Below are 19,597 nucleotides of genomic sequence, written 5' to 3' on the forward strand. Positions count from 1 at the left end.
CATAAAACAAGGTATGCCTGTATATCACCACAGCATCTTCAAGTTTATAAAACAAATTTCATAGGAAGCTAATTACTCCATGAAGACAAAGAAATAATTTTTATTACTGAATCTTCTGCTGCAGTTAAAAGGTAACAGAGAACCCAAGAGGTTTCATTTATGCATCTAATAATAAAATGAAGTCATTAAGACAGGAGACTAACAAAACAGGACTTCTTCGGGCTTTCTTATTCAGATTCGCATTCATTGTTTTACTTACTCTCTTTTTAAAAATATAAATAACGGGGGCTCCTTGGGGGCTCAGTTGGTTAAGCGACTGCCTTCGGCTCGGGTCGTGATCCTGGAGTCCTGGGATCAAGTCCCAAATCAGTCCCAGCAACCTGGGGAATCTGCTTCTCCCTCTGACCTCCCATCTCATGCTCTCTCACTCTTTCTCTCAAATAAATAAATAAATAATTTTAAAAAGAATATAAATATGTTTTCTATAGTAGAAAATACACTTACTGTTTATCTGGTAAGAACTAAGAAAATATGTACCTTTAGGCCATATATAAGGAAAGTAACAGCTATATAGAGAGAACAAGCTATTTAAGAGAGCACTAGGGCACCTGGGTGGCTCAGTGGGTTAAGGCCTCTGCCTTCGGCTCGGGTCATGATCCCCAGGTGCTGGGATCGAGCCCTGCATCAGGCTCTCTGCTCAGCGGGGAGCCTGCTTCCTCCTCTCTCTGCCTGCCTCTCCGCTGGCTCTCTCTCAGACTGCCATGAGCAAAAGTCATTTTAGTAAGTTCTTAGATAATGTTTCTCAGCAAAAATGAAAGTTTCCAAACTACCAGCATCCTAAGGGTTGCCAATACTTTGGGGATGCTTTGTTACTTTTTAATAAAGATTAGTACATTGTAAATACCACTTGTTTTTAATATTTAGATGTACCTTATGACTTGTACGATGCACTTCTTTAGAGGTGTTATTGCTGGAACAGCAGCGGAGTTTCTCAGTGCCAACAAAACAGGGTGTTGTCCGAGACCTAAGCCATGCAGTGAAGCTGGAAGAAACCGCCCAATGTACTGCTCAATAACACTCCCTAGCAACTGGTTCAGATAGGCATTTGGATTTTGGGACTGACTGCACACAATACATATGCCCTATAGGAGTAAAAAGAAAAGAAATAGTAAAAGGCAAAGCTAAAAATATATATATATATATAATATATATATATATATTGAACTTATTAGTTCCTAGCATTAACATTCATGTCAGAATGTGTTACCCACAATCCACAAAGACATGGCCTGACAACAACAGGTGATGTTAATATGAGGCTCAGGGAGTTGCTGAGTGTGGGTGAGATCTATGCTGTGGTATCTAACCAAACATGTGTGCCTTTGGGGTGTACGCAAATGAAGTAGGAGAGAAGTACAAGAGAACAAAGGAAGCTTCCTTCTTCCTCTCATACCCAGAGAACATGACCACCACACTCATCAACTACATTTATGTGTAATTTCAAAGTAATAAAATACATTTTTAAGTCATTTTTTTTTTAATGTGGGTACTGGTCATTTACTTGAGTGACACTATAGAATTTATACTAAAAAATATTCCATGGTATGAAATGTGATATGTTAAAAGAAAATTGACATAAGGAGAGAAATACAGAAGAGTACAACTCTGATTAATGACTATTTTAAGAGTTTCATATGTCATGCACTGTGCCATGTGCTTTATATCCTTTATTTCATTTAAATTTCTTAAAAAGACCAATGAGTTGGTATTATCACATCTCTGATTTTATAGCTGGGGAAACTGAGGTTTAGAAAAGTTAAGAGATCTGTTGATTTAATCCCTTATATTTGTATAGAAATTAACAAAGTTAACAAAATAATTCCATGTGGATTACAGTATTTGATACTTAGAAACAATGAAACCAATACCCTGAGAAACAGAATTTTTTTTCTGCCAATGTTACTAAATACTGCATATTACTAAAATATAGACAATCATGTGCTAAAAGTTCATCTATAATTTGGTACTTTGTGATTAGCAATGTGTTTTCCTAGAGAAATAAGTAGAAATGTTTATGTCAGGCGCCTGGGTGGCTCAATGGGTTAAAGCCTTTGTCTTCGGTTCAGGTCATGATCCCAGGATTGTGGGATCGAGCTCACATCAGGCTCTCTGCTCAGCAGGGAGCCTGCTTCCCTTCCTCTCTCTCTCTCTCTGCCTGCCTCTCTGCCTACTTGTGATCTCTGTCTGTCAGATAAATAAATAAAATCTTAAAAAAAAAAAAAAAGAAATGTTTATGTCTCCATTTTAGCTATAAATAAGATTATTTGTAATAAAAGATAGATCTGTTAAGACACTATCAAACAACTGGGGGGAAAAATAGCAATGAACACCCCTCTACCCAGTTTCTTCAATGTTTTTGTTTAAAATCACATTAGTAGAAGATGAAGAAGTAAAACATGCATATATTCTGAAAACTTGGAAGACAGCTGAGTACCTTTAAGAATTTAAAGGCATTGCTCTAAGTAAATTCTGCCAAATAGATAAATTTACCAAATTTTTCAGTTATCCACTTACAAAGTTTTTTTTTTTTTCTTTTTTTTTAATTGGGGCTCCACACCCAACATGGGGCTTGAACTCACAACCTTGAGATCAGGAGTCCCATGCTATAACGACTAAGCCAGCCAGGCATCCCTAATACAAATTCTTTTTATACTATTTTGGCATAAGAGGGCCAAAGAGAACATGCTTTTCAGATTCTCCTGCTGTCCAAGATTTTCCCCACCCATATTCCCTGATTGGCAACACTTTATCTTTCCGCTAGCAGACCAGCTAAACTTTATTATGTTATTACTAATACAAAATTAAAAAGCTAACTTAAAACTTCTTAGAAGCTGTAAAAATCTGTTTAAGAAAATCCATCTGTGGAAAAGACTGCTTATTACCTAATCAAATTCTGTTCTCCCTTTTTTCCTCAAGCTTCCCTTCCTCAACCCCAAATTAAGAAGCACTTATCTTCAGTATGAGACACTAATGAATAACAAAGTACGCTTCCAACTCTGTGCTTTCCCCTGAATGACAGATCAATATTTCCAAGTGCCTACCTAGATATTGCACAGCACCTCAAATGAAAGCTGTTCAGATATCGATCATTACCTTCATCCCTACATCTCCAGAATTGCCCATGTTAGTGAGCCACACTACTATCTGCATAAGCAGCCACTCTGGAATCTAGGAAGTATTCTATTTCTTTCTGGTGCTGTGCACCATTCACGCAGCAAGTATTTTTAATCAGACTTCCTAAATGTTTCTACAGTCTGCTATGTGAGTTCTGTACCTACTGGCTTTGTTCGAAACCTTCAGAAAACGAACTACTCATTGCCTTCCAAGCCTTCAACATAACTCCCATACCAGCTTAGAAGTTGCCACCAGCATCACCTTGCTAATATGTAAATATGATATGTCACTCCCCTCCCCTATTCAAAATCCATCCAAACCCATCAACCATGCATTCAAATCCCCACATAAAAGAACAAGTCCAGACTCCCGAGTGTGGCATGTGGAGCCTTCCAGTATATGGCTCCTCCTACATGAGTGCCCAACCACAACAGAATTATCTGCTCTTCCCTAGCGTGTCGTACTTTCTTAAAGCTCATGCCTTTTACCGGCTGTTCCCTCTGACAGAACTGGTTCTTCAACTCTGACCCCTCTGCTCCTTTAACTCTGACCCCTCTGCTCCTTTACAGCTCATCTCCTTTACGGTATCTTCTCTCACATCTCTCATTGCTGTCTGGCTGGCAGACAGCTGAGGCCTCTAAGGCAAATAGGGAGCACACTACTGTGTCTATGCTAGTCCGCCTCCTGTCTCAACTTTAATTGCTTCTTGGGAGACTTTGCCTCTTCCATCTTTGTTTTCAAACACAAAAGGAATTTAGAACTTGCTCAACAGAAGTGCCACAGGTACACACATACATGAGAGGACAATGGATGGTTTTCAAATCTGCAGTTAGGATATTGTTTTAAGGCAGAGTTCAATTTTTTCTTTTAAATGTGCACACAGCCACACTTACTCTACCTGGAGATACAAAGGAAGGCTCTTCTGAATTGCAGTCAGCATAGGTGCAGGCAGCTCCTTCTCCTGCTGTAGCACGGTGTGCGGTAGCAGTAAACAATCGATGATCCGGAATAGGAGTTTCTGCGCTTTAGAGGTGGCGAAGATCTGTGCCCATGATTTAACGAGAATTCCTGACAAAGAAGAGGAGTAACTGCAGGTATGGTTACCATCTAACCAGAAAGTTTTGCCATTCCACCATAAAATTTACATTTAAAGCACAAAGGACAAAGTTAAAGTAAGCAATAGAGAGAAACGTATTAAGAGTCAAAAGACAGTCACATCATGTATTTCGCTAAAGAGACAAAGTTTTCTCAGAATTCTGGGCTAAGAAAAACATATATTTCCTAAGCAACTGGCATTTAATTCATAATACACTCAAGCACACTATGATTTGGCTATACAGTATGTGAACATACAGATCACATGTTGTATTAATCAGATCTCTATTCTTGCTGTGGCTGCTAGGAAGCTCAGAGGCAAATTTATAACCTAACTTTAAGAACTCTAGAAGACCATGTATTATATACTTTTATGTATGTGCTCACTCTCCCTGGGCTTCATCATGGTACTACTCCACATTTACCTTTTTGATACCTAGTCTTACATAAAATTGTATAGGCTGTCTCAACACAGTTTGCAACACAAAAAGATATAGCTAAATTTAATTGTTAAAGTAGGAACAAAGGATTAGCTATAACCTTGAAGCAATCACTTAACCTCCCTGAACTTCACTTTTTGTAACTTCCAATTGCTAATATACACAGTAAATTTAAATTTTGATTCTGAAAGAAGAGAAGCAGACATCTCCACTACATGAAATATATTATGATTTCTTTAATGCTAGGAATCAGTTGTTACATTTGATGAGACCGGAGTTAAACAAATGAGCACCCTTTGTTTAGTAAAGTAATTAAGAGCAGATAACCAGTTCCCATTAGAGTGTATTTCTGCTACTGAGGTCTTCTTTACTAAAACAAATTTAAAAGAAGCACTTGCCCAAATGGCACAGTGATACATATACCACATAAACTTTCATATTTTATTCCACCTTAGAAAGCAGAGGAGATGAAAAAACTCAAAGCCATTTCCATAAAACAAAAAGTTTTAAAATTCAAGCTCTGAAGGAAAAAATATGCTTATAGAAGAGTATATTGATGTTAAAAGAAAAAAGCCCAACCAATAATCACTTCTAAGAACAAACAGCAACATTAATCTTCTGTTGTAAAAGGAAATACAATAATCAATCATAAAGAAACACAATGCTCACTTAGCAGTATTTTAAATAACGCTGGCTTGCTCCTCATTTTTCCAGTAGGTGGAAAACTGGTGAATGACAGCAATGTAAGAAGAACTCACATCCTAACTAACATTAATATACCGCAAAGGGAACTGCTATCACCGCTGACATTTGAAATGATTCATATCACTCTTAGGTGTCACACAGGAATTGACTTATAAAGAGCGAGGGGCTTCCAACCAAAAATGCTATCATCTACCCTTGTATTTCATCTTTTATAATGGTTAAAACACTTTGCTGAAGATCTTAAGTTTTAGGAGTTCACAGAAAGCAGAGGCAATCCATTTGTTTCACTGACAAATCAGAACTCTAGTTTTTAAAAAATATTTTAAAAAAATATTTATTTTGGGGGGCGGGGAGAGAGAGAACATGAGTACAGGGGTGGGGGGGCAGAGGGACGGAGAGAATCTCAAGCAGACTCCACACTGAGCGTGGAGCCTGATGTGGCGCTTGATCCCAAGACACTGAGATCATGAACAGAGCTGAAATTAAGAGTCAGATGTCAAGTGACTAAGCCATACAGGTGATCCCAGAACCCTAGTTTTTTCAGTTTCAGTGAAGAACATTTAAATGTGTGGTATTAAAAAATGCAAAGACAGGGTACCTGGGTGGCTCAGCTGATTGGGCATCTGCCTTTGGCTCAGGTCATGATCCCAGGGTCCTGGGATCAAGCCCCACATCGGGCTTTCTATTTAGCAGGGAGTCTGCTTCTCCCTCTTCTGCCCCTCCCCCTGCTTGTGCACCCTCCCTCTCTCCCATGCTCTCTTTCAAATAAATATATAAATTAATCTTTAAAAAGATGCAAAGAGAAAGAAATTTTTTAAGTGAAAAACTTTGAGAAAGGTTTAAATACGTAGTATATAGCATTATAAAAAACTGTCTTTTTTCCTGCCTACAAACATATCACTTATATAAGTGATGATGCTGAGAATATAGAAAAATTGTGGGGTACATACTTGTACAAATGGAGGAGAGCTATACTATAAGAGTTCTTATGTGTTTACTTATTTTCTACTCTATGCATATACCAAGCCTTAAAAAATACAATAAGAGGACTGGGATCATTACAGTAGGCATTTAAAAATGTATTTATATAGTTTGAGAGTAACTTTGCTCATTTAGAAACATTAAAAGATACATTATGTACTATTAGCTAGGTTTATAAAATCATTATATTCCAGAAGCATTTATTTAGTATATGCCATCTTCCACATTGGTGAGACTCTTCTGCTGATGTATCCCCAGTTTCCAATGCAGCGTCGAATGTGTAACTCAGGAAATGTTTTTATTTGTTCAAAATACAACATGACGACGGGAAGAAAAGTTCAAAAGATATAGCCACTAACACAAGTGAGTTTAAAATTTAGTAAGGGCGTGCCAAGTACACAAATAATTATGAAAGCTGGCGAGCTATGAAAAATGTCATAAGAGACAGACAGATGAAGCATAATCAGGGAGACCAAGGCTACCTGGGAATATGAAAAATGTGGAATATTTGGGTTGGGCACTGAGGGTCATAGGTAGAATTTCAATTACAAAGATGAAGAATGACGGAAGAGAGATGAATGACCAACAGAAAAACACGGGATGGAAAAGTAAAAGGTATAAAGAGTGAGAAAAATGACAAAAAATGATAAAAAGAGGAGGAAAGTGGAAGATACTACTCGTGAATCAATCCTTTCTCAGAAATTAGTGAGTTACAATTAAGACCCCAGATGCCTTAATCTTAAGTGTGATTTTATCAATAGTTTATACCTTTGACTAGTACTCTCATAACTAGACAACAGAGGTATCCCCAGTTAGGAACTGGCCAGGTAAATAAAACAGTTTCTATGGTTAATTCTTTCTCTTAAGTGAATATGATATCCCCAACCCACACACTTAAAGAAGGTCTGAAACCTCAAAACTTTATACTTGCTTCTCCTCCAGTTATTCTGAGCCTTTTACATACAGAAGACAGTAAATTATCTGTTCTTAATTTTTAACACATAAATGAGGAACATTATACCAATATATTCCATTCCCAGTCTCTGAGATTTAGATAAAAGCAAAAAATACAGATCTCCTTTCCAGTAAGTCAAAACTCAACCATGTACAAAACAAAGAAGGTCCTCCATTCTTCACAAGGAGAATTTTACCCTGGGTCTACATATCACCAAGCTGAATATGATTTTGCAGTTAGTTATGACTATCATATATTTTGTAAAATAAAGGTAAATTCTGAAATCATACATTTAGCTTGGGAAAAATCTAACAGAGACTAATAAATTATAAGGCTGGATGCCGAAATACTTATTTATCTACATCTTAATATGTTAAATTTATAATAAATTATCACATTTTTTCTCCAAAATTAAGATGCTTGTATTGCTACTATAGCTTTCACTACATTCCACATCATCCATATTTACACATTTTTGCATTCTCCTTTATCTTTCACAACAAAGATAAAAGGTTTCAGACAGCCCAAATCAGGTTTATTCATATGTTCACAAGATCAAAGGGAGCAGATATAAGGTTTAGGCCACAGAGAAATTAAAACAAAACAAACCCACCGAGAAACCAAAAACAAACAAACAAAAAAAAAAACCCTTAAATTTTGTATAAAAACATCTAAGGAAATACTTTTCATTTCCTTTTATCCAGTTCCTATTTTTGGTTAGTAACATGGCTTTAGTGAACAAAGGTATTCAAATTACTGACTTCCTCAAGGATGAACTGTGTTGTTATAGCACAAGCACAGAAAAAGATTTCTTTCTGAAAGGAGAAAAATAGTATTGTGAGAAGCAAAATTTGAAGCATAAATATCTCTAGTGCAGTAATAAATTCTTTCCTGACATCCTTCATACAGAGCAGACCAGAAAAACAGAGGAGAGTGATGATTTCCTGATATTTTAAATTCTAACAAAGCACAGATAAACATTAAAAAAAAAAAAAAGTCCATTTTAATTATCCAGATATTCAAAATGTGAGTGATTCACGACAGACTATTGACAGCAAATTGGTATCAGCATATTTTCTGTTTTGGTCATAATTAACTCTAATATTAACACAAGCCTAACAAGAAGAGGTCTGAAAGAGGTGGGGCAAGATAGGGATACACTAGTAGAAAGCCAATATGAATCACTGTAAGCTAAATCATTGTCTTCCAAATTATTCTTATGATTGGGGTGCCTGGGTGGCTCAGTCATTAAGCATCTGCCTTCAGCTCAGGTCCTGATCCCAGGTTCCTGGGATTGAGCCCCGCATCCGGCTCCTGCTCATTAGGAATCCTGCCTCACTCACCCTCTCCCACTCCCTGCCTGTGTTCCCTCTCTCACTGTGTTTCTGTCAAATACATAAATAAAATCTTTAAAAAAATTATTCTTATGATTGTATGGAGAACTGTGATGTAGCCTGTGTATTAATGTATTCCTATCTATCATGATATTATAGGTTCAACCTAAGGAAGTTTTAATAAAGTCAGGAATACATACCCATCATCCTATAAGTCAGTTGCAGCCCTGCGCTGGAAATTTTTTTTCCCAGATAAGGCTTTATATATTTTAATATTTCACCAAGGTATTCTAAGGACTTTGTGACCATGGCAGATTTATCAGAAAGTTTCTGCAGATTCCCATAAGTAATACCAACAGCCTATAAAAAAAAAAAAAAGGAAAAACATGATTTAGATTTCCAAGTTTTACACAATACTGACTTTGAGAAATAAAGAAAATTTCTCTCTCTACACACACCCCTTACATTCTTAAGTGTCCATCCTTACCTTTCCAATAAACGTTCACAGCAATTAAAAAAATGCCAGTGGAAAGAATTAAGTCTGCCTTTTATAATTAAAATAAAAAGTTTAACGAATTAAAAAAAAAATCAATGGAACTGATATAAAAGAGGTTTTACCAAATCACATCAAGACTCCCAAACATCCCAGTATATAAATGGCAATTACAATCCCCAAATTCCTATAAGGAAAACCTACAAGCAAGGTTATGAAATTCTTACAATGTAAGACCTCTATAGTGTTCAGTTCTGTGATATGGATTGATTTTTATCCCCCTAGAATTTTCTTTACAAGCCATTAGACGCTAGCTTTACTTTCTCAGAGGAAAAATGATGAGAGAATGGGCACAGAAGGCAAAATGGTGAGAGGCAGTAGGGAGAAATGTGAGGTGAGGCAGAGAGAGAAGGTGAAATGGCAAGAGCAGGGGAAATAAAAGAATTAGTTGAGGAAACGTGAGAATGAGCAGGAGGTGAGCAGTCACAAAAAGAGCCAAGAGAAGACTGGCTAGAGATGGGTCAGGAGGTTTGAGTAGCAAAGTTTTCAAACCATTATTGGGGACTGACTTACAGTGGATTTCAAAGACCTAAATTGGACCTAATACCATCAATATACACAGTTATGTGATTTTTGCTCCTGCAACTCTCAGCAGATAAGACAAAGAAGAGAAAGCAAGTTGTTGCATCCATCCAAGGTTGAAGGTTTGTAGGCAGAACCAAAAAACCAAGATGGAAGACTATAAAGATGATGGTAAGAGTATAGCTGTAGTGAGGGCCCCAAGGGGGCTAATTAGGGTGGATGGGGAAGATGTGAGACCTTGAGAGGGTGCTGCACTTGGAGAAAAGGAAGTGGAAGGTCATGTGAGGTCACTTGGAGAGCTGGAGGCACAGGTGGTGATGGTCAAAGAGCTCTCAGATAATCCAAATGATGCCACAGCATCCCTTAGGTTTAGTCATGCGAGTGGGTCGATGAAGCAGAGCAGGTGTGAAGATCACTAGAAGACTTGTGGAGAAGCTTTGAAATGAGGGATTAGGGTAAGTTATTCAAGGTAATATTAAAGTTAGCTATGTTGATTTAATAAAATATAGAATGGAGGAGAAGATAAGGAATCCATGACCTGGAGTGACTGACTGTGAGGTAGACGATGAAAACAGCAAAAAAAAAGATAGACTTGATGATTCTTTTTCTCGATTTAGCTTTCTGCCCTTGGTTCTCTACATTTCTTTTCCTAGACCGGAGGTTCTCAAACTTCTCAGTTCCCTTTTATCCACTTAAAAGTTGAGGATCTTAAGGTGTATTATTATTTGGGTTATACCTATCGATATTTACCACAGAAAATAAAAAGAGAACATTTAAATTACTAGTTCACTTAAAAATAATAAGCATTATTTGTTAATAGAGTAAAAACTTTCTAGGGAAAGCAGCTTTATTTTCCAAAACAAAAAAAATTAGTAATAATTTTTACATTTTTGCAAATCTCTTTAATTTCCGGCTGAATAGAAGACAGCTAGATTCTTATATTTGTTTCTGCATAAAATCTTTTGCAATATGTTGCAGATGAAAAGAATTCAATCTCACACATATATTTAACTGGAAGAGAAAGAAGTATTTTAGTAGATTTTTTCAGATAATTCCTCTCTGATATCCCTTTCAGGGAATTCCTCTCTGATATTACACCAAAACTTGACAAGTTGTATTTCTTAAAGGCTAATTGTATTATGGAATTCAAAACCATGTTAACAAATATTTTATACTCTGCTACATTAAAAGCCACTGATCTATTTTGCTTTTTGAGTAAAGGTTTAATACCCATGCATGCTTCTAAAAGTCCATTTGGTCATCTGGAAAATTCTGGCTCACTGAGTTATATACATTTTCCCAATGTGGGCACATTTCATTATTCATTAAAAAAGTTACATTTGTTAATATTATCAGCAGTGTCATCAGAAAAATCTTCAAGTATCATGAAGCTTTCAAGCTCATAATAGCAAATACAAGTTTTCCAAGATTCTAATTTTCTTAAAAGCTCAAATTATGTCATTAGCAACAAATACTGTCGGTTGGTTTTTTTTTTGAAGTGATACTCATTTCATACATTTCTGAGGAAATGTCTGCCAAATAACCGTCTGAATAACCATACTGTTAGTTGTTCTCTCAAGATGAAAGCAGTCATCATCAAGATCAAAAGCTTTTGCACAGCAAAGGAAACAGTCAACAAAACCAAAAGACAACTGACAGAATGGGAGAAGATATTCACAAATGACGTATAAGATAAAGGGTTAGTATTCCAAATCTATAAAGAACTTACCAAACTCAATACCCAAAAAACAAATAATCCAATCAAGAAATGGGAAGAAGACATGAACAGACACTTCTGCAAAGAAGACATCCAGATGGCCAACAGACACATGAAAAAGTGCTCAACATCACCTGGCATCAGGGAAATACAAATCAAAACCACTAGTCAGAATGGCTAAAATAAAGTCAGGAAATGACAAATGTTGGCAAGGATGCAGAGAAAGGGGAACCCTCCTATACTGTTGGTGGGAATGCAAGCTGGTGCAGTCACTCTGGAAAACAGTATGGAGGTTCCTCAAAAAGTTGAAAATAGAGCTACCCTACGACCCAGCAATCGCACTACTGGTATTTACCCTAAAGATACAAATGTAGTGATCCGAAGGGGCATGTGCACCCAAATGTTTATAGCAGCAATGTCAACAATAGCCAAACTATGAAAAGAACCTAGATTTCCATCAACAGATGAATGGATAAAGAAGATGTGGTATATGTATGTACGTACGTACACACACACACACACACACACACACACACACAATGGAATACTATGCAGCCATCAAAAAACCTGAAATCTTGCCATTTGCAATGATGTGTATGGAACTAGAGGGTATTACATGGAGCAAAATAAGTCAATCAAAGAACGACAATTATATGATCTTTCTGATATGAGGAATTTGAGAGGCAGGGTGGGGGTTGTAGTGGGTAGGGAAGGAAAAAATGAAATAAGATGGGATCAGGAGGGAGACAAACCATAAGAGATTATTAATCTTCCGAAACAAACTGAGGGTTGCTGGAGGGTGGGGTGGGGGTTGGGATAGGGTGGCTGGGTAACGGACATTGGGAAGGGTATGTGCTACAGTGAGTGCTGTGAAATGTGTAAGCCCAATGATTCACAGATCTGTACCCCTGGGGCTAATAATACTTTATATGTTAGTGAAAAAAAAAAAAAGATAAAGCAGTCAGGTCAGCCTGTAACTCACATTACCACACAAGTGCTGTTTATTTGTAGACAGCCACCTCACTTTATATGCAGCAGACATGCTTTAAATACACTTCCCATTGTCATTCACAGGACATTAAAGGACATGTACTCAAGGGTCAAAATTCAGTAAAATTAATAATAATTTTACCGCTTCATTAAGGATTATTCTTAAATGAAACTGGATTTTTTTTTTTTTTCCTGTGACTGCATGGCAGCGAAAATGATAATGACCACCAGTATAATTTTGGGCCATGGTATTGATTTGTGATAAAGTTTCTGCACTATTTGTGCAAATGTCAATGCACTTTTGAGCTTGTAAAATTCCTGGAAAGGTATCAGTAACCCCCAGGGGTCTATAAAACACTTTTGAGAACCACTGATCTAGATCACAGTATTTCTCTTGTGTTTAGCCTTTATTTCCTTAGGCTATAAGACATGTATTTCTCAGACTATCTCAGGATCATACTATCATTTCTATGCAGGAAAGAGTTAACATAGTAAGCCCTAGACTTGCTATCTTTAAAAAGTCCTACTTGTAAGTCTGGCCCTTGGCTGGAGATTGGGGCCTTAGGTTTTTTTCACCATTTCCTGATAAGAAGCCTCACTGAGCTTAAACTGTTTGTGGAAACAATGTAGTTTATGCTGAATATGTGCCTTCATTCTGGGAGTCTGGAATTTTCTAAGTGCTAGGCAAAAGGGACCTACGTGACCAGTCCCCATTAAAAAACGTAGGCACTGAGTCCCTAATGAGTTTTCCCAGCAGACAGCATTGCAGATGTGTTGTCACAATTCCTCTCTGGAAGAATTAAGCATGTTCAGTGTAACTCCCGGGAGACGACTGTTGGAAGCCATACCTGGTGTTGCTAGACTTCACCCCTGGTACCTTTTCTCTTTGCTGACTGTGCTCTGGATTCTTCCACTATAATAAGTCATAGTTGTGAGTACAACTATATGCTGAGTTCTTAGTCTTCCCAGCAAATCATACAGCACTTGGGAATGATCTTATTGACCTCTCACACAATCTCAAACCAAACCAGTTTAAAATTGAACTCCTCAACCTACTTCTCCCTCACCTTAAATCATGATGCTCCTATTTCTTCTTAAGATATCATCATTCTTCTGGTTAAACAGAGTATTTATTCCACACCCCTTCAAAAATCCCATAATTCAGTTATTACTTCCTTCTAAATCTAACTAGATTCTGGCCAACAATTCTTCTGTACTTTTAATCTACTCTACTATTACTAATTTTCTTAAAAACTCATTTGATCCAATCAGACCTACTTAAAAATTTAGAAAGCCTTCATGCTGTTCACAGGAGAAAATCCAAACTTCTTAGACCAAGACACTCTGAATTATTAACCTACTTAATGATCTAACAACTAATTGGCACTTAGCATAGACTGTCTTATAATTTTAACCTTTGTGTTTATCTTGTATTCTCAGACAAGTAAAAAGTTCTCTAAGATCAAGGACTACTTCTGGTTTTTCAAATCCCTAAGAAATCCTGGCATAATACTATCTAGGATTTAGCTAACAACTATTATTTACTGAGTGATGAAAGAACAATTAATTCACACTGGCTTAAATTAGTAGTCTCTGAAAACTAGTAGTGAAATAAATGACTTCTACCTCCCTTTCTGGTCCAGTATGGTTCCTAGCGTGTCTTAAGTACAGGTTAAGATTAAATCAACTACTACACAAAAGGCTCAAAAGAAATGTCTGTTTTAGGGACGCCTGGGTGGCTCAGTTGGTTAAGCGGCTGCTTTCGGCTCAGGTCATGATCTCAGCGTCCTCGGATAGAGTCCCACATGGGGCTCCTTGCTTGGCGGGAAGCCTGTTTCTTCCTCTGCCTCTGCCTGCCACTCTGCCTGTGCGCGCTCGCTCGCTCTCTCTCTGACAAAATAAAATAAAAAATCTTAAAAAAAAGAAATGTCTGTTTTATAGCTACATAAACTATTACTAAATATTTTTAGGATTTATATGGTATCACTAATCATCATACAATTATACTTTTAACTTAATGGAAACCGATGGAAGAATTCACATTTATAGAAAGAGCTTATAGGTTGTATTTATTTTCATTGATGTTAATATAAAACACTTTGGGGGAAAACAAACCAACTTTTAGTGTGAATTGCTTACAAAGACACTAAACACATTAACAACTTCAACAAGGCTATAAAGCAAAAAATACCACACAACAGAAATTCCTGCAAAATTAATAATTAAAAGTCAAATGTTGAAAGGGACTATTCATTATGGAGACAAAACTGAACAAATGAACTGGATTTTAAAGACCCGACCATAACAATATGAAGCAGTTGGTGCTTATGCTAACTATAATAAAATTTTACTGTAAAACTTACTGTTTGCTACAGGGTGGTAAACATTAAGTCGAACTATTATGGGACCATGTACAAGGCAATCTAGTTCCCAAGTATCTGGAGAATATTGCCATCCCAGTTTTAGCAATAAGATATCCCTACAATTGACAGAAGCCTTAGTGAATGTATTATGTAGCATTCTTTTTTTTTTTTTTTTTTAAAGGTCTTATTTATTTTCTTAGAGAGAGAAAGTGAGCATGAGCATGGCGGGTGGGCAGAGGGAGAGGGACAGAAGAATCTCAAGCAGACTCCATGCAGAGTGCAAAGCCTGAAGTGGGCTCGATCTCATGACCCTGAGATCAGACCTGAGCAGAAATCACAAGCTGGCCACTTAATAAACTGAACCACCCAGGTGCCCCTATTATGTAGCATTCTTCAGTCCCTATTTTTCATTAAATGTAATTCTTCTGCTGTCCTTTAGAGTGAATTGTACTAAACTACAATCACAGTTTTATTCCTCCAGAATTTGATAATAGCAGACAAACAAAAATATGACTCAATTTAAAATAATTCAATTTATAGAAAAACTTCATAAACACTTCAAGTTTTTATGAAAAAATAATTATAACTGATTTGGACAATTATACTAATAAATGAAAACTACCTCAAAAAATAGAACAAGTGCTTTTGTAGGGTCTTCTGGACTGGATAAATATTCAATTTGAGCCACTGAGAAAATATTCTTTACTTCTGAGAGTTTAAATAGCAACCTTGTCAGTTCAGCCAACTGTTCCAAGTACTTTTTTTCTGTTAATATAAAAACAACATAATAGCATTTATGTTTACTACATACATTTATATTACACACATATATAGATGAGCGTAGGGAATGCAGCATTCAATTATAACATCTTTTTTTAAAAAACATTCAAACTTCCACATAATTAAAAACTTTCAATTAAGTCTCTAAGGAAATGTTTTATTTAAAATCAAACAAACATATATTTGTGAATGTCCTAACCCCAAAAGTTATTCATGTAAAGCTAAATGATGCACTAAGATATCGAAGTAAATTTGGAGCATTTTTTTCAGTCATGCCTTTGTGTGATTTATAAACGGCCATAAAGAATGCTTTATGAAAAAGCATGTCCTATAGAAAACCAAAACTGTATGGATATTTTAATAAATAAAGTACAACTATCACTCTGTGACTAATAACAGTAAAGCAGAAGAGAGGTAAAATATCTAATAAAATGGGAGAGAATTATTCATAATTGGATACTTTTCTTTTTAAGGTGTTAACAGTATGATATCTGGTTATTTACTTTCTAGTTTTACTTTTTTTGTGTGATCAATTTCTCCAAGGTAAAAAATAGCTTGTCACTGGAGAGCAAGTTTTTGTTCCTGGCTTCCAAGGAAACAAGTTCTTTTATCTTTATGGGAGAGAAATTTGTCATATATGGTAACAGAAAAATATCAAGAAAAAGAAACAGGTAGCAAAAGGAAACAAGTTACTATTTATACATATTACAAACATATTTTATATAATATTACAAACATATATCTTTTTCTATTGATTTATGAAAAAAACAAAACAAAACAAAAACAAATCTTAAACATACTTAGATATCTAGAAAGCAAAATGCCTCAGATACTTACCAAAAGCCTGTCCAGGATTTGTATCAATGAACCAATCATCAGGAACATAGGGGTTGTTTATGTACATTTGCAAAATGCAACGAATCCATGATTTTATAGTTAAGGCTTGGAAAGATACACAGCCTATATGAGAAAGTGCTTCACATAACATGCTGTAAAAATAAATTCATGGGATATTAAAAACCAAAACTAAAACCTGACAATATGTTCCCTGAGCACAGAGATTAAGAAAGGAAGGAAAACTTTCTAACATATCCCACTTCTTAGCCTCCCTTATTTTACACACACATTAATGCAGATAGGCACTGTTGAAAATAAACACTACAAATACACCTAAAAAGAAGTTTTACAGAAATATTCTTGTTTTCATCTGTAATCTTCTATTTTTATTTTCCTCTTTCCACTGATGGCACAATGTGTAGGATTATGCCAAGAGAAAGACGGAACAGAGAATAAGGTTAAAATGGGAAAATCGAGGAAGGGGCTAATAACTAGCGAAGTGAGGTGATGATGAAGCGGAAAGTAGAAAAAAAAGTGGCTCTTAATAAAAAGAGCAGAAGTCATGACCATTTACATAAGAAAAAAGTTAAGGACAAAGTATATTTCTATGTGGGTCTTCTAACCAATCCCATTCCCATTCCTTTCTTTCCTGCTGATATATCCAAAAGTAAAAAACCACCCAAGTGAGAATATATGTAGTAAGATCAGTTTTTATTTTTGAAGATTCTTACTTTCCTAGTGTACTGATCAGTCCTGAGTTTCTATTAACACACGTATCTGAAATCAAGTCACTTACCTATTTTGTAGGCAATGACTTAAATATCTTGCTACAACTTGGGGCCAGATGATATCATCCCAACCAAAAAGTTGCATCACTGATATAACTGGCTGAGGCTGAAGATCTGATGGAGCTGTGCTGGGCATGTCCATTGCAAGCAAAGTAAAATCTAGATTTAAAATGGAAGAAATTAATGGTGAAGAATTTTTAAAAACTATTGCCCTTCCCCAAATTATATCAACAGTGATAAAAATAATTCAGCACTCAATAATAAAATGTCACATTTAGAGATGCAGAACAAAAAGCAAAATCGGAACTAAATTCATGTTGCAAAAAGAAATTTCTGTAGCAATCATCTAGAACTCCAAGAATGGGTCTAGAATAATTCATTTCAGCATTACATGATCAAATCTATACTGGCTTCTTCAACTTCCAAATTCTATACTCGCTATTTCTGTTCATGTGCCTCTCTCATTCAAGAAAACCATTAAAAATATATATATATATCTAGCAACCACTTTTCTTCATTCAAGCTAATGTACTTGCCACTTGCCTCAGAGAAGACTGCAGTCTTACTTTAGTCATTAGATAGTCATCTATTAAACAACAATCTCCTATAATCAGGGGCCCTCCACTTCCTTCAGAACCCATTTAGCCTAGGAACCAGAATTCTTTAATTAACCATGTTAAACAAATATACTTTATTTTGTGATTTCCTGGGAATTCCTCAACTTAATTTGTAATATATTTATTTATGTTTGTCAATAAATTGCTTATGAAGCATTGGCTCCTATGTAGCTCTCTCAGATGGTGACTGTGTATTCTCCCACCCTTCTCCTACATTTGAGCTACAGATAGGAGAGTTTGTTCCTTGGTCCCATGGCTGCTTCTGGAACATTCTTCTTTTCTTCCTCCTCAAAATCTCCAGCTTTGATTCTCACGTCATCAGATATCAGCAACTAACTCTCCTTGTTGATGCTTCCTAGTTTACCTCCTCTCATTTCTTTAAGATTATAGCTCACTAACAACATCCTCTCTAGGAGCACTCCTGTCAAAATCCCTGATGGCTTTTCTTCTAATATCCTGGCCTCTCAGTTCCTTGAACTCCCCTTCTCAGTAAATCTATCTCCCATTCTGTTTGAGCCATTCGCTCCCATGCTGATACCGAGAGACTTTGCCATTACCACTAAGTACAATCTCTCCATTAATCTCCACTTCCAGGACCCCATATTCTGGCTCTAGGTCCTCAACTCCCAACAACTATCTGATTCCACCAGGGCCTATACAATTTATTGGTCTTAAAACTTTTTCCCTGATCCTCACTACCTTCATGCCTCATCTTTCCCTTTTTAGACACCTTGACTAAACTGTTATACTTGTTTGTGTATACTGTCAATTTCCTTCCTTCTTACCTGATTTGTTGTACTTGTCTGGAAAAAAGTGCCTGTTTCATTCCAACTCTTGGTCTTCTCTCCACACCCGCCTACGCCAGTATAAATGGCTGGCAAGCAACACTGCTTACTGATCTCCCTTTACATTTATGACTCCAAGCTTTAAGTTGGACCCTCATGCTGGCCAGAATTCCTGCTACATTACTCCAGTCCATTTAGACTTTTATTCTCTGGATGTCTACTGCATACCTTCTTTCCTCTCTCCATCATCAGCCAGCACCTCCTCCCCATCCTCACTTCCAGCTGATGGCCTTACTTCCTACTTTACAGAGAAATGAAAAACATCAGCAGAGAACTACCACAAGCTCCTGCCACATCTACCCAGATGCCTCCACCTGGGCCAGATCCTCTGACTTCTCTTTTGCTACTACAGATGATCTGAGGCCAAATCCTCTAAGGGATCCATTTCTCTTGGGGATTAAAACACAAGAGATTCTCTTGCATCATCAAGTTTTCCCTCACTCCAGAACATTCCTGTCAGGACTATATGCTGAAATTTCTCCTGTGTTATTAAAAAACAAAACAAAACAAAACAAAACAAAAAAACAAACTCTTTGACCCCATACGTCCTCCTAGCTATTATTCCCCTTTTTCCACTTCTCTTAGTGATAAAAAGATTTATCTACATTTGCAGTCTGCAATTTATTTTCTCACATTTTCTCTTGAATCATCTTCAATCAGACCTTTGCTTCTACCACTATATACCCAAACTACTTTTCAATGTTACCACTGACCTCCTTTCTTGCTTAATCCAATGACCAATCTCAGGCCTCATCTTACTTGATCCATTAACAGCATTTGAGCAATTGATGACTTTCCCTTCCTTGAAATGTTCTGTCAGTTGATTTCCAGGGCACCACACTTGGTTTTCCTCTTGCTTTACTGGCATTCCTTTGCAGTCTCCTCTCCTGGTTCATCATTT

At 36.5% G+C, this 19,597-nt stretch overlaps 1 protein-coding gene across 1 annotated transcript in view; it reads right to left on the reverse strand.

The window, feature by feature from the left end:
* MMS22L (MMS22 like, DNA repair protein) overlaps positions 1–19,597 on the reverse strand; it is a 124,185-nt gene that overhangs the window by 14,420 nt on the left and 90,168 nt on the right. The window contains exons 16-21 of the mRNA XM_032858172.1: positions 17,243–17,393; positions 16,447–16,598; positions 15,452–15,594; positions 8,885–9,044; positions 4,073–4,242; positions 931–1,142 (exon numbers count right to left, since the gene is read on the reverse strand). Of these exons, the coding sequence (XP_032714063.1) occupies positions 931–1,142; positions 4,073–4,242; positions 8,885–9,044; positions 15,452–15,594; positions 16,447–16,598; positions 17,243–17,393 (988 nt within the window). The remainder of the gene's footprint in view (positions 1–930; positions 1,143–4,072; positions 4,243–8,884; positions 9,045–15,451; positions 15,595–16,446; positions 16,599–17,242; positions 17,394–19,597) is intronic.

Source organism: Lontra canadensis, unplaced genomic scaffold (assembly GCF_010015895.1).
Source record: "Lontra canadensis isolate GAN:19392208 unplaced genomic scaffold, GSC_riverotter_1.0 scaffold14, whole genome shotgun sequence".
In the NCBI taxonomy this organism is placed as follows: domain Eukaryota; kingdom Metazoa; phylum Chordata; class Mammalia; order Carnivora; family Mustelidae; genus Lontra; species Lontra canadensis.